General features: G+C 41.5%; 1 protein-coding gene across 1 annotated transcript; it reads right to left on the bottom strand.

Moving 5' to 3' along the window:
• Window positions 1-393: 393 nt before the first annotated feature.
• On the bottom strand, window positions 394-14,869 carry ABCG8 (ATP binding cassette subfamily G member 8). The gene is made up of 13 exons (XM_009923998.2): window positions 14,649-14,869; window positions 13,169-13,273; window positions 11,716-11,872; window positions 9,494-9,732; window positions 8,943-9,075; window positions 6,972-7,241; window positions 4,897-5,062; window positions 4,716-4,808; window positions 3,678-3,877; window positions 3,475-3,551; window positions 1,824-2,091; window positions 1,155-1,282; window positions 394-665 (listed from the first exon to the last, which is right to left on the bottom strand). Exons 1-13 carry the CDS (start codon window positions 14,718-14,720, stop codon window positions 528-530), a joined length of 2,046 nt encoding a protein of 681 aa, XP_009922300.2. The 5' UTR covers window positions 14,721-14,869; the 3' UTR covers window positions 394-527.
• Window positions 14,870-15,053: the final 184 nt, after the last annotated feature.

Below are 15,053 nucleotides of genomic sequence, written 5' to 3'. Positions count from 1 at the left end.
GCGAAATCTTCTGCGTTGCTTTCCTCTACGCCGCTCGCCTGAGCGCCGAATGTCGTACGCGCTACAGAAAGTAGCGCCCGGTGTGCGCTGATGCTGTTCTCTCGGAGCTCTCCGCGTGAAGACGTGTTCGAACGCCGTGGACTAGAGCACCAGCTGCTGCGAAGTGGGACGGGGCCTTTGACACCGGTGGCCCATAGCTCAGAACACGTCAAGGCGTGGAGGACTCCTAAGCGCCCGGTCACCTAGAGAAGCCGCAGGTCAGACGGCCGCCCCGGCCGCCAGCCCGACCCCAGGCCGGAGCCCGCTCGCCGGCAGGCTCCGCGGCGGAGGGCGGCCGCCTTCCCACTGCCGGTGTTCTGCTGCCATCCTGTGGCGGGCCGGGCCGGCCTCGCCCGCCGCTCCCCGCCCGCAGCAGGTACCGGCTCTCCCCGGGCGGCTGCCGCGGTGGCCGCAAACAGGCCCGTGGGCTTTCCCGGGCCTCTTGCGAGGGACGCCGTAACCTGCTGCCCCCTCGGCGAGGTTTGCTGTTACCAGTCTTGGTTGGATTTCTGCTTGATGAACCTCAGAGATAAGTAGTACAAGAGCAGGAAGCTGCAGACGATACCCGCCAGGACGAGGTAGCTTACGTAGAGAGGGTGGGAGTCCAGGTCCAGAGCCTGGGTGACCTGTAACCGCGGAAGACGCAACATTAGGAACCGACACGAGATTTTCATGCTGGATCTGGGAAGCCTGTTTTACGTGTGAGCTTCCCTGGCCCCTGCCGCCCTTCCCCGTGGTTTCCAGCTGGATGTGACTTTCAGAGCGGTTTGACGGCTGGTTACAGCTACGCTATGTCTAGTGGCTGCGGAATTTCAGGGGAAGACAGTTCGGCTTCTGAACAATTTCAGCAAGCACGTAGTTGGGGCTTGTGTAGAAATACTGGCCCTTCATTCTTTTCTTTTTTTTATTTTTTCTCTTCCACTAAAAAGAAAGGCATAAAAGGAGTGACATCTGTAGGGACAAATTTAAAATATACCACGTGTAACGTGACTTCACGTACTGATTTAGTGCTTGCCAGATTTGAGGCCTACAAAATCTACTTAAATATGATGGGCATATAAATGGCATTCTAATTGGTTATCAAACGTTTGTAACAATTTTTATTAGTGACTTACAAGTTTCCCTGGTATTTGAAAAGTAGTATTTCCAACAGTCATTTCATATGTGAGGTCAGTGAACTGAATTTGCATCATGCCTTGAAAATTCCATCTGAGAAAAGAGACTTTAGAAACCCAAAATGGAACTGGAAAAAAAAAAAATGGCAGAAAGAAAGAAATTGATACACGTACACAAAACTTGAGACCTCAAAAACTGCTGTGTTGCTGCAAAATACAGCATGTTTTTTTCTAATTTCTTGGCAAACAAAGGCTGTAAATGTATAACAGTTTATTATTGGACAAAATGGCAGATATATTTCATATTTTTATGTGGAGACGGAAAATTAGGAGAGCGCTAATATCCATGTCTGTCAAATAAGTCTTACTAGAGCTCAATCTTCATCTACTGAATAGAATTCTTTTTATTGAAAAATTTAGCAAACACGTAAGAATTGAGCCTTTTACTAGTGCTTTTTTGACCAGACTTCTTGTTACCTCATTTTCAGATGGAGAAGCTGATGTAAAATGAATGACCTGACTCCACCGTCACCACCCAAGAAGATAATTGCAAAGGTAGGAATAAAGGTGAGTTTTCCTGCACAGGACACACTCAGCCTCACAAAAACCAGTTGCTGATGAAAGCCATCGACGTTTCAGTTCAGAGAAATGGTGGGAGCTTTGCCTTACCTGTCCAGAGGTTTTCTAGGCTTATCACAAAACCACCACTCAGGTAGAATGATGTGAAAAGGACGTTGCCGAAGAAGGCTGAAAGCTGTAACGTCGGTAACAGTGCTGCCACCCAAAGTGCCATCGCGCGGGCACTGTAGACAGCCAGCCACACCAAGAGGAAGTTCAGCAGGAAATGTTCTGGTTCAGGAATGAGGTTTGCCAGCCAGTAGATGGGAACCCCATAAATTATAACAAAAGCACAGTGTTCTGGGAGCTCCCCCAAAATCTGTTTAGGGAAGAAAAAAAAAAAAAAACCAACAAAAAAACCCCCAGCAGAGGTTAAGTCAAATGAGAATTACAAAACCACCTGAGATGCACCTTAATGTACTTATGGACTGTTTATTAAAACTACAGCAAATGCTTCCTTAGAATGCAATCATCTCCCTGTTTGGTGTTGTCAGTGACATGCAAAACCAATCCACAACAGAAATTGAAATCTTCACTAATTTTTTCTCCAGTTGTGATAATTCCTATAACTAATTATTAAATTGAGAGGATTCTTGTTACAGATTAGACGTCTTGTTTTGTTAACAGTTTTGGCAGCTTCTGAGAATTTAAGAAACTTTCCCTGAGAACTGGTGTGCTTGATAACAGTAACACTGTTACTGACTCATGGCAACAGTATGTTTTGTCCAAATTTGGTTGAACCTAGTGTGAGATCAGCTTTGAGACAAATTTGGCTGTTGGTCACTTCCCCACTTTGTCCCAAAGGCAGGCCAGTTAGTAACTACTAAACTCGTTGTAAAACAAAAACATGCTTAGAATTTTCTCAAATATCTGAAGATACGTATAGAGAGTATTATGATTAATTCTTCCAAAGAGGGTTGCTACTATCTTCTAATACTAAGGTTGTAACAAATTACATCGATTTCTCTATGAATAATGTGCAATCTTTGTGACACAATGCAAAGAATATTTTTCTCTGGCAACCACTAATAAGCATTTAAAATTTTGTGCAGAAATGGAAACCTAAATTACAGATGCCATGGCAGGCAGAACTCATCTAACGGTGGCAACATCACAAAGAAGGGATTATTCTAAACCCTTGTGAAAAAAAGAATGTGGGGGTTTTTTTTTAAAGTTCTAAATTTATTTCCAGAAACGCTGGCTCTATATGCACTTAATACAATTGTTTGCCTCTGACCAGTACAGACCCAAACAACTACTGGAAATATCACAGTTAGCATTTTGCCATGGTTGTTTTACCTTTGCTTCAGCATTTAATAGGAATATTTTGTTTTACAGATCAAGACATGTAATCAAACTTTCAAAGATGCTTCAATGAATAAAATATGCAGGTATGTAAAACTGTCTAAACCCTCAAATCTGAGTTTGAGATTTCTCAAATTTTGGACAAACAACCCAGTGAGAGATTCTTCCTTGGCTTTTCTGGGGTTGGATCTCAGCCGTGATTTATGGCAACAGATCTAAAGTAGTGTGAGGTTTAACCCATTAATGCCAAGGAAGCAAGAATGATAGCCTTAGCTGGCAGACACAAAAGAACAAAATCTGATACGAATGTGATCGTTTATGCAACAAGGCTTTGGTTGGTTTGTGTTTTTTAATGTTAAAGCCAGCTGTTTTATTTTCTGGCAACAAAATCAATTACCTTAGCAAAGAAGTATGGACTAACAGAGTACATTCCATCTTCCAAGTCATGATAAAGCATAGCTCTTTCTGAATGACCTGCAGGGTAGGAACGAACAGGTTGGTTTCTTCCTAGGGTTGCATTAATAAGTATAATATTTTCATTGATTTAGGAATTTTCTGATTTTGATTGCTTGTAACATTTACAAGAAAACTGACACTTACATTTGGCAATAACATCCAAAATCACTGTGAATGGGATTAGTGCACCTATCATGTACAACAGTGCTGTCGTGTCACGAATAGAGAGTCTGGTTTTGTCATGGCCATAGTACAAAAATCCAATTAATAATGACATGAGAAGGGCCTCAAATCCATGGATTAATAATGTTGAAAGATCTCTGAAGTCATTGGAGACTTGACGACTAGGAAAACAGCAACATTGACCATAAGGTATAGTACTTACTGATGCCAGTTATATTCAGACACATTGCCCCAAATGCTCTGCTAAAATCAGTTTGTGGAACTTGCCGACTTTGAGTAGGATGGGAGGTGGGCTGTCTGATTCTGTAAAGGATTTTACCTAATCAAAGCTATTGGGTGTCTGTAGCTGCCTAGTATTTCAGGTCTGAAATGCTGAAAGCTTGAAGGAAGGCAGTGGGGGTGGGACAGTCTGATTTCAGAGACGTAGAAGCAATTACTTCAGTTATAGAAGTCTCTCTGTTAAGGACCTGTAGCGTATGCTAGTAACGGCTGATGCTCATAGTGATGTTCTACATGTATTAATTCAGTTGATCATGTTTCTTTTGAGTACATAAGCATGAAACCCAACTACAATACTTACCTGTGCTGGCTATAATCAGTGAAGCCTACCATGCGGCTGCCTGGGCTTGCTGAGGGTTGAGTCACCACACTTCAGCATGGGTGTCAGGATGGCAGTACCCAAAACTGGGATGCACAGTTCCAGAGCCTGGAGGCTTCTGCTGCTCCTTAAAGCTGCAGGCTCCCAGAGATGTGAGCTGGAGCTGACTGTGTCTGGAAGGAGCCCTGGGGCAGAAAGGTGGGGCTGTGCATCTGGCTGCCGTCCTGCTCAGGGGGCTGGGGTGAGCTGGTATAGCAACACCTCTGCTCTGTGACTTGCTCAGGCCTAGTGCTAGCTCTGCACTTTCAGCATGTACTCAGTTCTCATTTTGTGCTTCTTTCTTATGCTTTAAAATACAAACGGGCATGATAAATAACTGTTTATGCTAGAGATAAGGTTACCTTAATAATACAGTGAACTGCTTTAAGGCTCCTGGTAACTGATCACTTGAATGGTGGGGCATGTTGATAGCCTCTTCTGAATTTAAATGGGACCTGCCCAAAAGAAAAGAGAAAAAAAATCAAGATTAGCACAGGCTGTAGCTGTTATTCCAGATATGCTGTACAACACTCTTTTCTTTACCTTTGCTTGCTGAATGTGGTTGCAACATTGTCTCCGTCAGTAACTTTCCATAAGAAATCATCAAAATCTTTGACTTTTTCTAGGAACAAGTTGGCAAGAGTATTTGCTCTTTTTCGGCTTTCCATCTCCTTTTCTGCAGTCTGTTTATTGATACTGGTCAAATCAACTGCAAGACATTATTTGACATGAGCCCATGTTCTACAGATGTGCTAACTTTATGATGTGTTTAGAATCAGAGATTTCATCATGAACAGACAGTACGACCTGTGGGCATGCATTAGCTACAACAGTTAAAACTTTATCAGTTACTTTAGATAATTAGAGAAGAACAGATTGTTAATGTGTATTTTGTCTTGGGAGATGTTTTTACCCAGTCATTCAATGAATCACTGAGAGATTTCATAATTGCTTATTATAATATTTTAAACTACTATTTCAGATTTTTCTAAAATTAATAGTGGCTTGAGAGGAGTGCTGAGAATAAACAGTTTGAATTTCCTTCCTGGCATGTAGGCATTTACAGTCTGTTATGTGACTTTGCCTTAAATCACATGGTTTTTTCTCCATCTGCAAAATGCTAGGTTTTGTTTTGGTTTTTTTTTATATCTTACGAAGGTGCCATAAACTTTACCTGATACTGAGAAAGCCCAAGAAGATTTTATCTATGGACAACATAGTAGCAGCAACAATAGTTCACTTAGCATTATTTTTTTTACTTAACAAAATTATTTTTTTTAATCTAAACTTATAATAGTATTTTCTAACGCTGACCTTTAGTATAGAGTTACAACACATGACTTTTGCAAATGCTTTCTGAGAGAACTATCACTGCACATTTTGTAACTCCTTACATTGGGCTGATCATCTCTGTTTGGACACTTCAGTAGGAGCCCATCAGAACTGAGCTGCAATCTGTCCTACCTCTTCCCTTCTGCCATGGTCTCCTGTTTCTCTATCAGACACACAGCCAGCATTTGTGCATTTCCATCAGGTGCTCCTTCTTGCTGTGGCATCCTCTAATATCCTGTCCTGTTTCCACCTTCCTGTTGCCCATATTTCTCTTCTCTTCCTATGGGTACTGACTCTGTGCACACCGTTAAATGATCTTCCACCTTCCTTTCTCATCCCTCCCAGCCTCCATGTCATAGGGGTTTGTCTCTGTTACCACAGGCTGTAGCTACAAGTTTCCCCAGGACTGCCTCATATTCTCCGTTCCCATACGGGGCTACTGCAAGCCTTCCTCAAGGCTGCACTTGGCTGAGGACTGCTCTAAACCATGGTGGTGACAAAGGTCTTTTTGCAGGGCTTGACACTGAGGGTAACTTCTGTTTATCTCTGCACAACTGATACTGCCTGCCACATAGGCACAGCCGAAGAGGTTACTCCAGAGCATTGCAGTTGGTGTCTGTACAAGGTTTCCTAGCCAACTTGAGTGCAAAGACCTAAGGGCTGGAACTGAATCAACCTCTGTGGTAAGAGACTACTGCCATTAGAGTAACAGGGCCAGGTTCCCTTCGCATGTTGCAAAAAACAGAAGAATGGATTTGGAAGCATGTAGTTAACTTTGAGAAAAGAAATAAAAGGATTGTTGTTCTGGGTTTGGCTTTTTTCTCTTCCAGTGTGCTCTGTTGGGCAGCACTCCTCTTTCCCATTTACTGTTCCAGGTGTGTATTATTCCTCACCCTTGGAAACTAGCTTTCTGTGTTTCTTGATTCAGAAGTCAGAGAACTGGCTACAGAAAGCAATTGATCAGTTCCTCCCAATGACGGTAAAAGTTTAACCAGCTAAAACATGGGAATAAGTGTGCTAAGCATGTGGAAAAGTTGCTACACCTGGCAGGGTTAGAAGGAGGATTATTTAAAATTGATTCTGTCCATACCTCTTGTTTTTGTTACATTTCCTGTACTGACAAGTAAGGGTCTTATTAAAAACTGAACTTGCTGCAGTATTGATTTGAGTCAGTTATAAGGCATTTCTAAGACAGTTATGGTCAATAAAAATCAATGTTAGCTGATACACTTATGAAAGCGAACAATTTCCAGTAACCTTTTTTTATGGCAGTGCTTGATACTAACCATAGAAATCTGCAGGATTGCTGTACTTTGGGCAGGGATAGCCGAGTTCTGTGAAATACTGGACCATGTCTCTAGCTGTTCCAGAATAGACAGTGACTCCAGAAGTCATCAGAAGAACTAAATCAAACAGTTGGAAGATATCTGACCGGGGCTGATGAAGTGAAAGAAGAACTAATCTGTTTCCTCTGGCCAGTCTGGATAATGTTATCACAAGGTTATGTGCAGTAAAACTGTCCAGTCCAGATGTGGGTTCATCAAGTATGAGTATTCCTGCCAAAGACAATAAGTGGAAAGCAGCATGTTTGATTTGGAAAATATGTTCTAAGTGAAATGGTGCTAGTGCATGAAATCTCACTGATAGATTCCTTTTTTTTTTTTAAAGTCCAAAGTATATTTCATACCAGCATCACGTAATATTCAACAATGGCAATTTCTTCCACTATCTTACTGAACATGATGACCAAGAGTAATTATTTTAAATCTTATCTTGCTCTCACTGGAAACAAGAATTTATTTTTATTTTTCATTGGGATACAGATTTAGGTGCCTTATTAAATTTAAATTCTTCTCTGCAGTTTTGCACTGCCTGTACAAATATCAGGTACATGAATATTAATTAATACAATAGTCCTAGTTTTGTATCCTGCCTACTGAAATATTTTAACCTAAATGCTCGATATTTAAACCTCTTGCATTATTCATGTGCAAATACTTATATAGTATTAATTTAGACAGCTCCTCCTCCTCCCAACCTGTGCTCTATTTTGCACCTATTTGCACATATATATGAAAAGATATGTGTATGTTTGGATTTGTTTGTTTGTTTGTTTTGCAATGGGTTGTTACAAACTTGAAAGTGTTTTATTACTTTGCAGTGTTTGTGTTGTTACAGAACTTAATGGCCTCAATCAGCGCAAGGCAATGTCTGTACACAGACATGGTTTCTGTGCTGAGGGGTATAACATGTTTGAAATGTAAAGAAAGCTTTACATGTTTCTCCTAGAACTAATTATTTTTTTACTTCAGTACTAGCACATCTACTCCTGAGCATCACTTCTTACAAAAAAGACTTCAGCTTGCCCCACAGTTAAAAAATACAACTTTATACAAGTAAAAAATTCTCAGATCCACTTCCCAGTGGAAGTGCTGATGGGAAATTTTGCTCAACAGGAGGCTCAGCGAAGTTTAGTAGTGCTTTTGATATATAAGAGCAGATGGGGGATTCAGTCCTGCAAAATCAACTGCAGATTTAGCCTCATGTTTGCTTCTACTGAAGACGATGAAAGTTTCTAGTTCACCTGTGGCATGAGCCAGCCACGTCAGTGAGTTGCACAAGACCACAATGACTGACTATTCAGCCAAGAAAATGACCTTCCCTGTTAACATTACACATGTAAATGGGCTGGGTTGGAGGGAAGGAAAACAATTCTCCATGTTATAATAGGCCAGCAGCCTTCCAAAGTAACTTGTGGCATGCAGTCAGATAAAAAACAAACCTCATGCTGATATGCACAAACCAGAGCACTGCTTTGAGGGTGACTTCAGGTGACTTTCAGTAGTCTGTGTGATGGTGGTTTTAGAGAGCAGTGGGTGAAGGCTCCCAGGGGAGCTCTACCTGGCTCTGTCACTGCTTTTCCACTGGCAAAGGTGACAGAAGCAAATGTGGGCTGGCTGCTAAAACACTCCATTTACAGAATCATTACTGTAATAATTACAGTATTATCTGTGATCAGCACTGATTTCAATTTAAGCAAACACCCAGTCACTGTGTCTAATTTTTGCTAGGGAGAGGTAACCTCTGGCAGAGGGTGGTGCAAGACCTGTTAAGTGTCCTGAGTATGAACTCCTCTAGCTGCCCCAGGAGCAACTGTGTGCATGACTCTTCCCTGAAAGCTCCTGTCTTCATTTACTGCCCCATTTTCCCCCAGTGGCCTATGGTCGACACAAGGAAGTTGTCCGGGTTTTGCTTACCCGGGTTCCAGAGCAGCTGCACACCGATGCTCACTCTCCGCCTCTCACCTCCCGAAACGCCACGGAGGTACTCATTCCCTACCCTGGTGTTTGCACACTGACACAAGCGTAGTTCTGCTATAACATCTTCTACCTGGGGGGATCCAAAGGGTAACAGAGATAAAGCAAGAGTTTCTTTGCACATTCATGCATAGATAAAGCTGAAAATATGATTAATGTGGTTAAAATTCATCTGGATATTTCAATGCTACCTGATCAAGAGACACTTGAAAACAATTCTTGGTTTTAGAGATAACATTAAAAAAGACTCAGCGATCAGCAATTCAGTTCTTCTTTCAGCCTCTTTAATGCTTTCTCTAGATTGTCATTTCTTTACGAGCTTTGGAACAATTGCTGGTTTCTATCTTGAAAGAAGAAAAAGGTTTATAATTCATAATCTACATTAAAAAATGCCAGATTAGCTGTTCTGACTCCAAACACACAGGATCTCTTGGATAATTCCTGTCAGACACATTTTTGACAACTTTATTTTTTTCCAACAGCTTAATTACCCTTTTTTTCCTTTGTGAGTCTGAAAAAAACTTTGGAAGGCGCAGTTTGGCAACGAACAATAGTGTTTCTCTGACAGTCAGGTGGGGGAGCAGTCGGTCATCCTGCCGCACATGTGCTATGCATTTCTTAACAAGCTGGGGAGTGCTGGGTTTGTTGTTGATCGTGATTTGACCAGACTTGATTTTGCCTCCATGATCACGGCAGGTTATCACATCAAGCAAGGATGTCTTTCCACCAGCTAGATAGAAAAATAAAAATTGAAAATTAAATTAATTTCCAAGGGATCATTTTGAAAAGTGATTTAGTCACAGACAGAGGATAGAAGTTTTTGTTCTTTAACGTCTTTTCCCCAACCTTTCCTGAAGCTTTTCCAAAGCCACAGAGACAGAATGGTCTTGAAAGAAAATACTGACTACAAGCTCACATTCAGGAAATCTTTCTCCTCTGGAAGGGATTACGTGGCTTTAACCTTTGTCATTTCTCAGCAGAATTGGGTAGTTTGGTGTTGAGGAAAGCTCCATGAACTCAAGAAGCAAGATTGTCTTCTTGTTACCTCTTTCATTTTTGAAACATAGGTGAAAGGTGGTGTCCCGCGCTGGTTGCAGGGCTGGGATCTAAATGCTCGGCAAGAGCTTGCTTTGTGGAGGGAATTGTGAATTCAGAAATGGCAGCTGGAACAGCTGCATGACTAAGGCTCTGAATAATTATACAGACAACAAGAATCTTAATCATGATTGAAATAAAAATTATTATGACTTAAATAAGACAAAAAGTCATTTAAATAATTAAGAAAAGCTGGCTCATACTCTGAGGTAAGAAAAGTAAAACAATGAAAACACCACCTGATTTGGAATTAAATAGCAAATGAATTTTTCTTTTTTGCTGTATGATACTGTATGTAAACACACAGAGCTCTCTTATTATGATAAGATGTCATTTATTTCTAGTCTCCCAGTTGAAAGATTAACTCCACGCTTGTTTCTTAATATATACATTTTTAAAAAGAAACCCATCCATCTGTAAACTACATATTGCTCTATTTAAGAGTGACATATTGATTGCCATTGACAATGTGAAACCCATCAACAGTTTAATCCATTTTACTAAGGCATTTGATGAAATAGATGATAAACAGCTTTTAAAAATAGTTTGACTAGTTTGCTGAAAAGGGTTTGTGCTCAGTGTGTGTTACCTTACAAAGGTGCTATATCTGTAACTCAATATGTTATTTCATCACAAGCTTTTCCTTTTATTATCAGGAGAATCTCTAAGGTACAACTTCAATTACATTAAGGATATGTGCTAAGAAAAAATTCCCATGGCAATGGGGAAGACAAACCTCTTTTGTAGAAATAAAGTTAAAACTTCTTTGGTAAATATGCCTTGCCTTTGAGAGAGAGCATCTTCACTGAATCACTGAGCTAACCTGATGTAGGAGTCTAGTGAAGACACAGCATGGGGGTTTTTACCTCCAAAGTATGAGTACTTTTTACTTCAGTTTGACAGGTCACACATCTGCTTCTTGTACCCCTAGATGAGCTTAGACTCAACTAACCACATGGGGTAAAGGCCATCTCTCCATTAGTCAACCTCACCCTGGAGAAGATTAAACCAGTTCCACCAGAAAATGAAAGAAAAAAAAAAGATGTAAGAAAGCAGAGACCCATTTTAAAGCCAAACTGTCCTGGTTTCAGCTTTAAAACAGAAGAGGAACTGTCTTTTTTTTCCTCTGTAAGTTTCTCTTAATTAATCCAAATGAGGTATTTTATCCTGTTAGAATTGTTACAATCTGAAGGAAATTCCGGCTTATGGCTATGCATAGTTGCCACTGATCTTTCTTACGGGGTCTGGCCTCATTTGTCTGCTATGTTACTGGGTGAGGTCTGCAATTGGCCTGTTCTGAATCTGAGCCATGAAGCTGATTCTTGTCCAGCAGAGCTGGGACTGCAGGCTACAGTTATAACAATACCCCATTACACCTCAGGAAACAAATAGCAAATGTGTACAAGTCTTAACAAAATTGGTTTTGAAAAGAAATTTTAATCCCCCCCAGTATCATTTTTTGTTTCCTCATACATTTTAAATAATGTATTTAAATGACACATTTCCAATAGTTGTTTCTCAGCTAGATTTTGCTATTCATAAGACTGCAGAGTATTGCTCTTGGCTGTGTACATTTTACCGGAGAGTTGGTCAAATAATGAAATTTGGTTGCTCTTACCAGTGCTTCCTATAATAGCTAGCATCTGACCACTTTGAACTTTTAAATTCAGATTCTGGATTATTGACATGTGAGAATGGGGATCTGATGTCCAGGTCCAGGGCATTTTCATCTGCGCAAGATTTTCATACCAGGGAATCTGGGATGCCGTGTTAACCTAACGAAGAAAGAAACAAGTCCCTTCCATTCAAACAATAAACTCTTTAGTAATACATACCTTCAAAGTTATGATGTTACAAGCAGAGAATATATTAAAATAATACTGTTAATTTTCAGAAATACATGGAAGAAAGTTCTTTTACAGCCAAGTACGGTTTTCATGCTTTGCTTCTGTCCTGGTTTCAGCTGGGATAGAGTTAACTGTCTTCCTAGTAGCTGGTACAGTGCTATGTTTTGAGTTCAGTATGTGAAGAATGTTGATAACACTGATGTTTTCAGTTGTTGCTCAGTAGTGTTTAGACTATAGTCAAGGATTTTTCAGCTTCTCATGCCCAGCCAGGGCACCTGACCCAAACTGGCCAACAGTGTATTCCATACCATGTGACGTCCCATCTAGTTTAGGAACTGGGAAGTGGGGGGCAGGGATTCGCCGCTCGGGGACTGGCTGGGTGTCGGTCGGCGGGTGGTGAGCAATTGCCCTGCGCATCATTTGTACATTTCAATCCTTTTATTACTACTGTTGTCATTTTATTAGTGTTATCATTATCATTATTAGTTTCTTCTTTTCTGTTCTATTAAACCGTTCTTATCTCAACCCAGGAGTTTTACTTCTTTTCCTGATTTTCTCCCCCATCCCACTGGATGGGGGGGGAGTGAGTGAGCGGCTGCGTGGTGCTTAGTTGCTGGCTGGGGTTAAACCATGACAGCTTCTTATTCTGTTAATCACTAAAGCTGTCTCTGTCCTCTGGTGATTTATTGCTATTGTAAATTTCAAATGTTTAAAATTTTTAATATAATTTGAAATTACACAAAACTGAAAATTGTGAAATCCACTTCAGATGCCATGGTGGCACAAAGGGACATGAAAAATTTCACTGGTTCCCTGAAATCCTCCTTGTTAGTCATCTTCTCTTTGTCTCCTTCTACATACCCATTCTTGCCAGCAGGGGCTCCCACCATCCCTAGCTGGACAGAAAGTCCCTCTGCCCCAGCCCTCAGAGGAATAATTTCACTCAACACGGAGAAAAACCAGACCCTAGAAACAGATTTCTCCTGTCTTATCCCCTAGCTTTACTAGATATATTTACAATGGAGGGTTTAGCCTGCTGTCAATATTGCAGTCAAGAGCATGATTCTGCTCACCAGACTTCTGTATATTTGACTGTGCAACAGTCATGTGAACTTTGTGTTTGAACTTCAAATTTGTTTGGCATTTAAAATGGCTTGCATATAGAAACAAGCATTGCTGGATATGCTTCCTGATGAAGGGAGGTATATAAATTACAACTTTTACCTCGTAGTTGAGTTCTTTGACCTCGAGAACGTTTGATTTTCCGCTGTATGTGAAATACAGGCTGTTATCTTCTTCAGAGCAAAAAATAGTATCCTGGGCCTTGGTCTGGAAAAGTTATTAGGTTAATTACAATACCTAAAGTTCTGTTGAAGTTTGAGTTCAGAAAAGGCGAAGCACAAAGGGAAATATATTTTATGGAATATAACAGTACTGTTGGTGAGTTACTGTAGTGCAAAAGTCTGACGGGTTCAGATAAGTTATCTGTTAATCAGTGTGAAATGTACTTTGTTCTAGCGGCATGTATGAGGGCCAAACATGCTGTGCTATGCTCTTCTATTTGCTTTCAGTTTAAATGGGATCGCTTTCAAAATGGAGATAAATGTTATGCCACTACAAAGAGATTGGACTCTATTTCTGGTTTTGAGGGAAAAAAGTACTGCTTCAGCAGTGTTAGTCTACTGGATCAAAATGGTGCATATTGAAATTCATAAGTTATGGCAGCTAAAAATTAAAGTTTACTTGAAGTATGTTCGTTATTGAATTCCACAGAGACTCATTAACTTGGAGGCTTTACGAACAAGTAGGTGTGCAACCACTAGTACAGACTCTTTTCTCCTCTTTTGTTTCTTAAATTCACAGTTTGTCAAGTGGAACTTAGTGTTCTGAGATTTCAGTTAAAGTAACAGAGTCTCTAATTGGCTTGGTTAACCTTTTGCATACAGCTGCAATTAAGAACTCTTTGCTGAGGCAGCTTTCTGGCTTTGGGTTTAATTCTGTGTGCATGCCAGTAGTTTTTACTCCAGACAGCCATATCTCTCCCACAGCCTTGTGCCTTTCTTATGAGTCAGACTCATATCCTAGCCAAGGCAAATGTACCTGTTCCCTGTACAGCAGACCCTATCTTGCCTGTGGTATCTTTGGAAGATGGTAACCACAACCTTTGTGCGCACATGCTACCCTCACAGCAAACAAGGCTGATTAATCTTTTCAGTGTAGATACGCAGCGGAAAGCACCGTGACACCAAGCAGCCTGAAAAGCCACCCTCCAAGCTCCCCTCCTGCCAAAGCACTCCGTGTTCTTGCTTACATTGAACTTAATTTTTAAAAAAATAGGTGGTCCCCAGCAAATGTGAGGAGGTGGTTTTACAGCCTGAAAGCATGTCCTAGAAAAGCGAGTTCCAGCCGTGCTCAAGGACTTTCTGCTCCATCCATGTGTTTGAAGATCCCCTCCCTCGGCCCCACCACCATGGCACCTGAGCGCAGCTTGGGTGGCAACAGCCTTGTCCCCAGTGCGCTCTTGTGGGCACAAGAACTCTTTCTTGCTCCTTGTTTCAGAGCTGAAGGAGATAAGGGCTTGCTGCCTGAGAAAGCCTGGTCAGCAGGCTGGCCATTCACATCTCCCAGCTCCTGGGCAAGAGCTGTAGCTGTGGGATGACTGAGCCCGTCGGGTCCCTCCCCGCTCCCCACAGGTCTCACTCACCAGTAAGCCCTCACATGCTGCCTGGCTCCAGCCAGCACAGTCCAGAGGGACATTTTCAGTGGCTTCCTTCATGCTGGCAGTGGAAGGCCTCCCTCCCTGTGGTGGTTTGACTATTGGCTCTTCGAAAACTGTGGCAATCCTTCTCTTCTTGGTTTTGAGGTCAGCCCTTTCCAGGCACCTTCACTGCAGCACCGTTTCTCATGGCGCGCTGTGCCTCTGTGGCTGGCATGACCCTGTGGACGGGGAGATATTCCTTTCTTCTGGGACAGTAACAGCTCGGGCTAAAGGTACATCAGATAGTGGCTTCAGCTAATCGCCTACAGTTGTTCTCGGGAAGAAGGAAGAACTGAGAGCCCCTCTGTTTTCTTTTAGGTGCTTCCCCGGTGGCGACTGCTGAGGGGCACT

Source organism: Haliaeetus albicilla, chromosome 13, assembly GCF_947461875.1.
Source record: "Haliaeetus albicilla chromosome 13, bHalAlb1.1, whole genome shotgun sequence".
Classification (NCBI taxonomy): domain Eukaryota; kingdom Metazoa; phylum Chordata; class Aves; order Accipitriformes; family Accipitridae; genus Haliaeetus; species Haliaeetus albicilla.
This window is presented reverse-complemented; position numbering and strand designations above follow the sequence as displayed.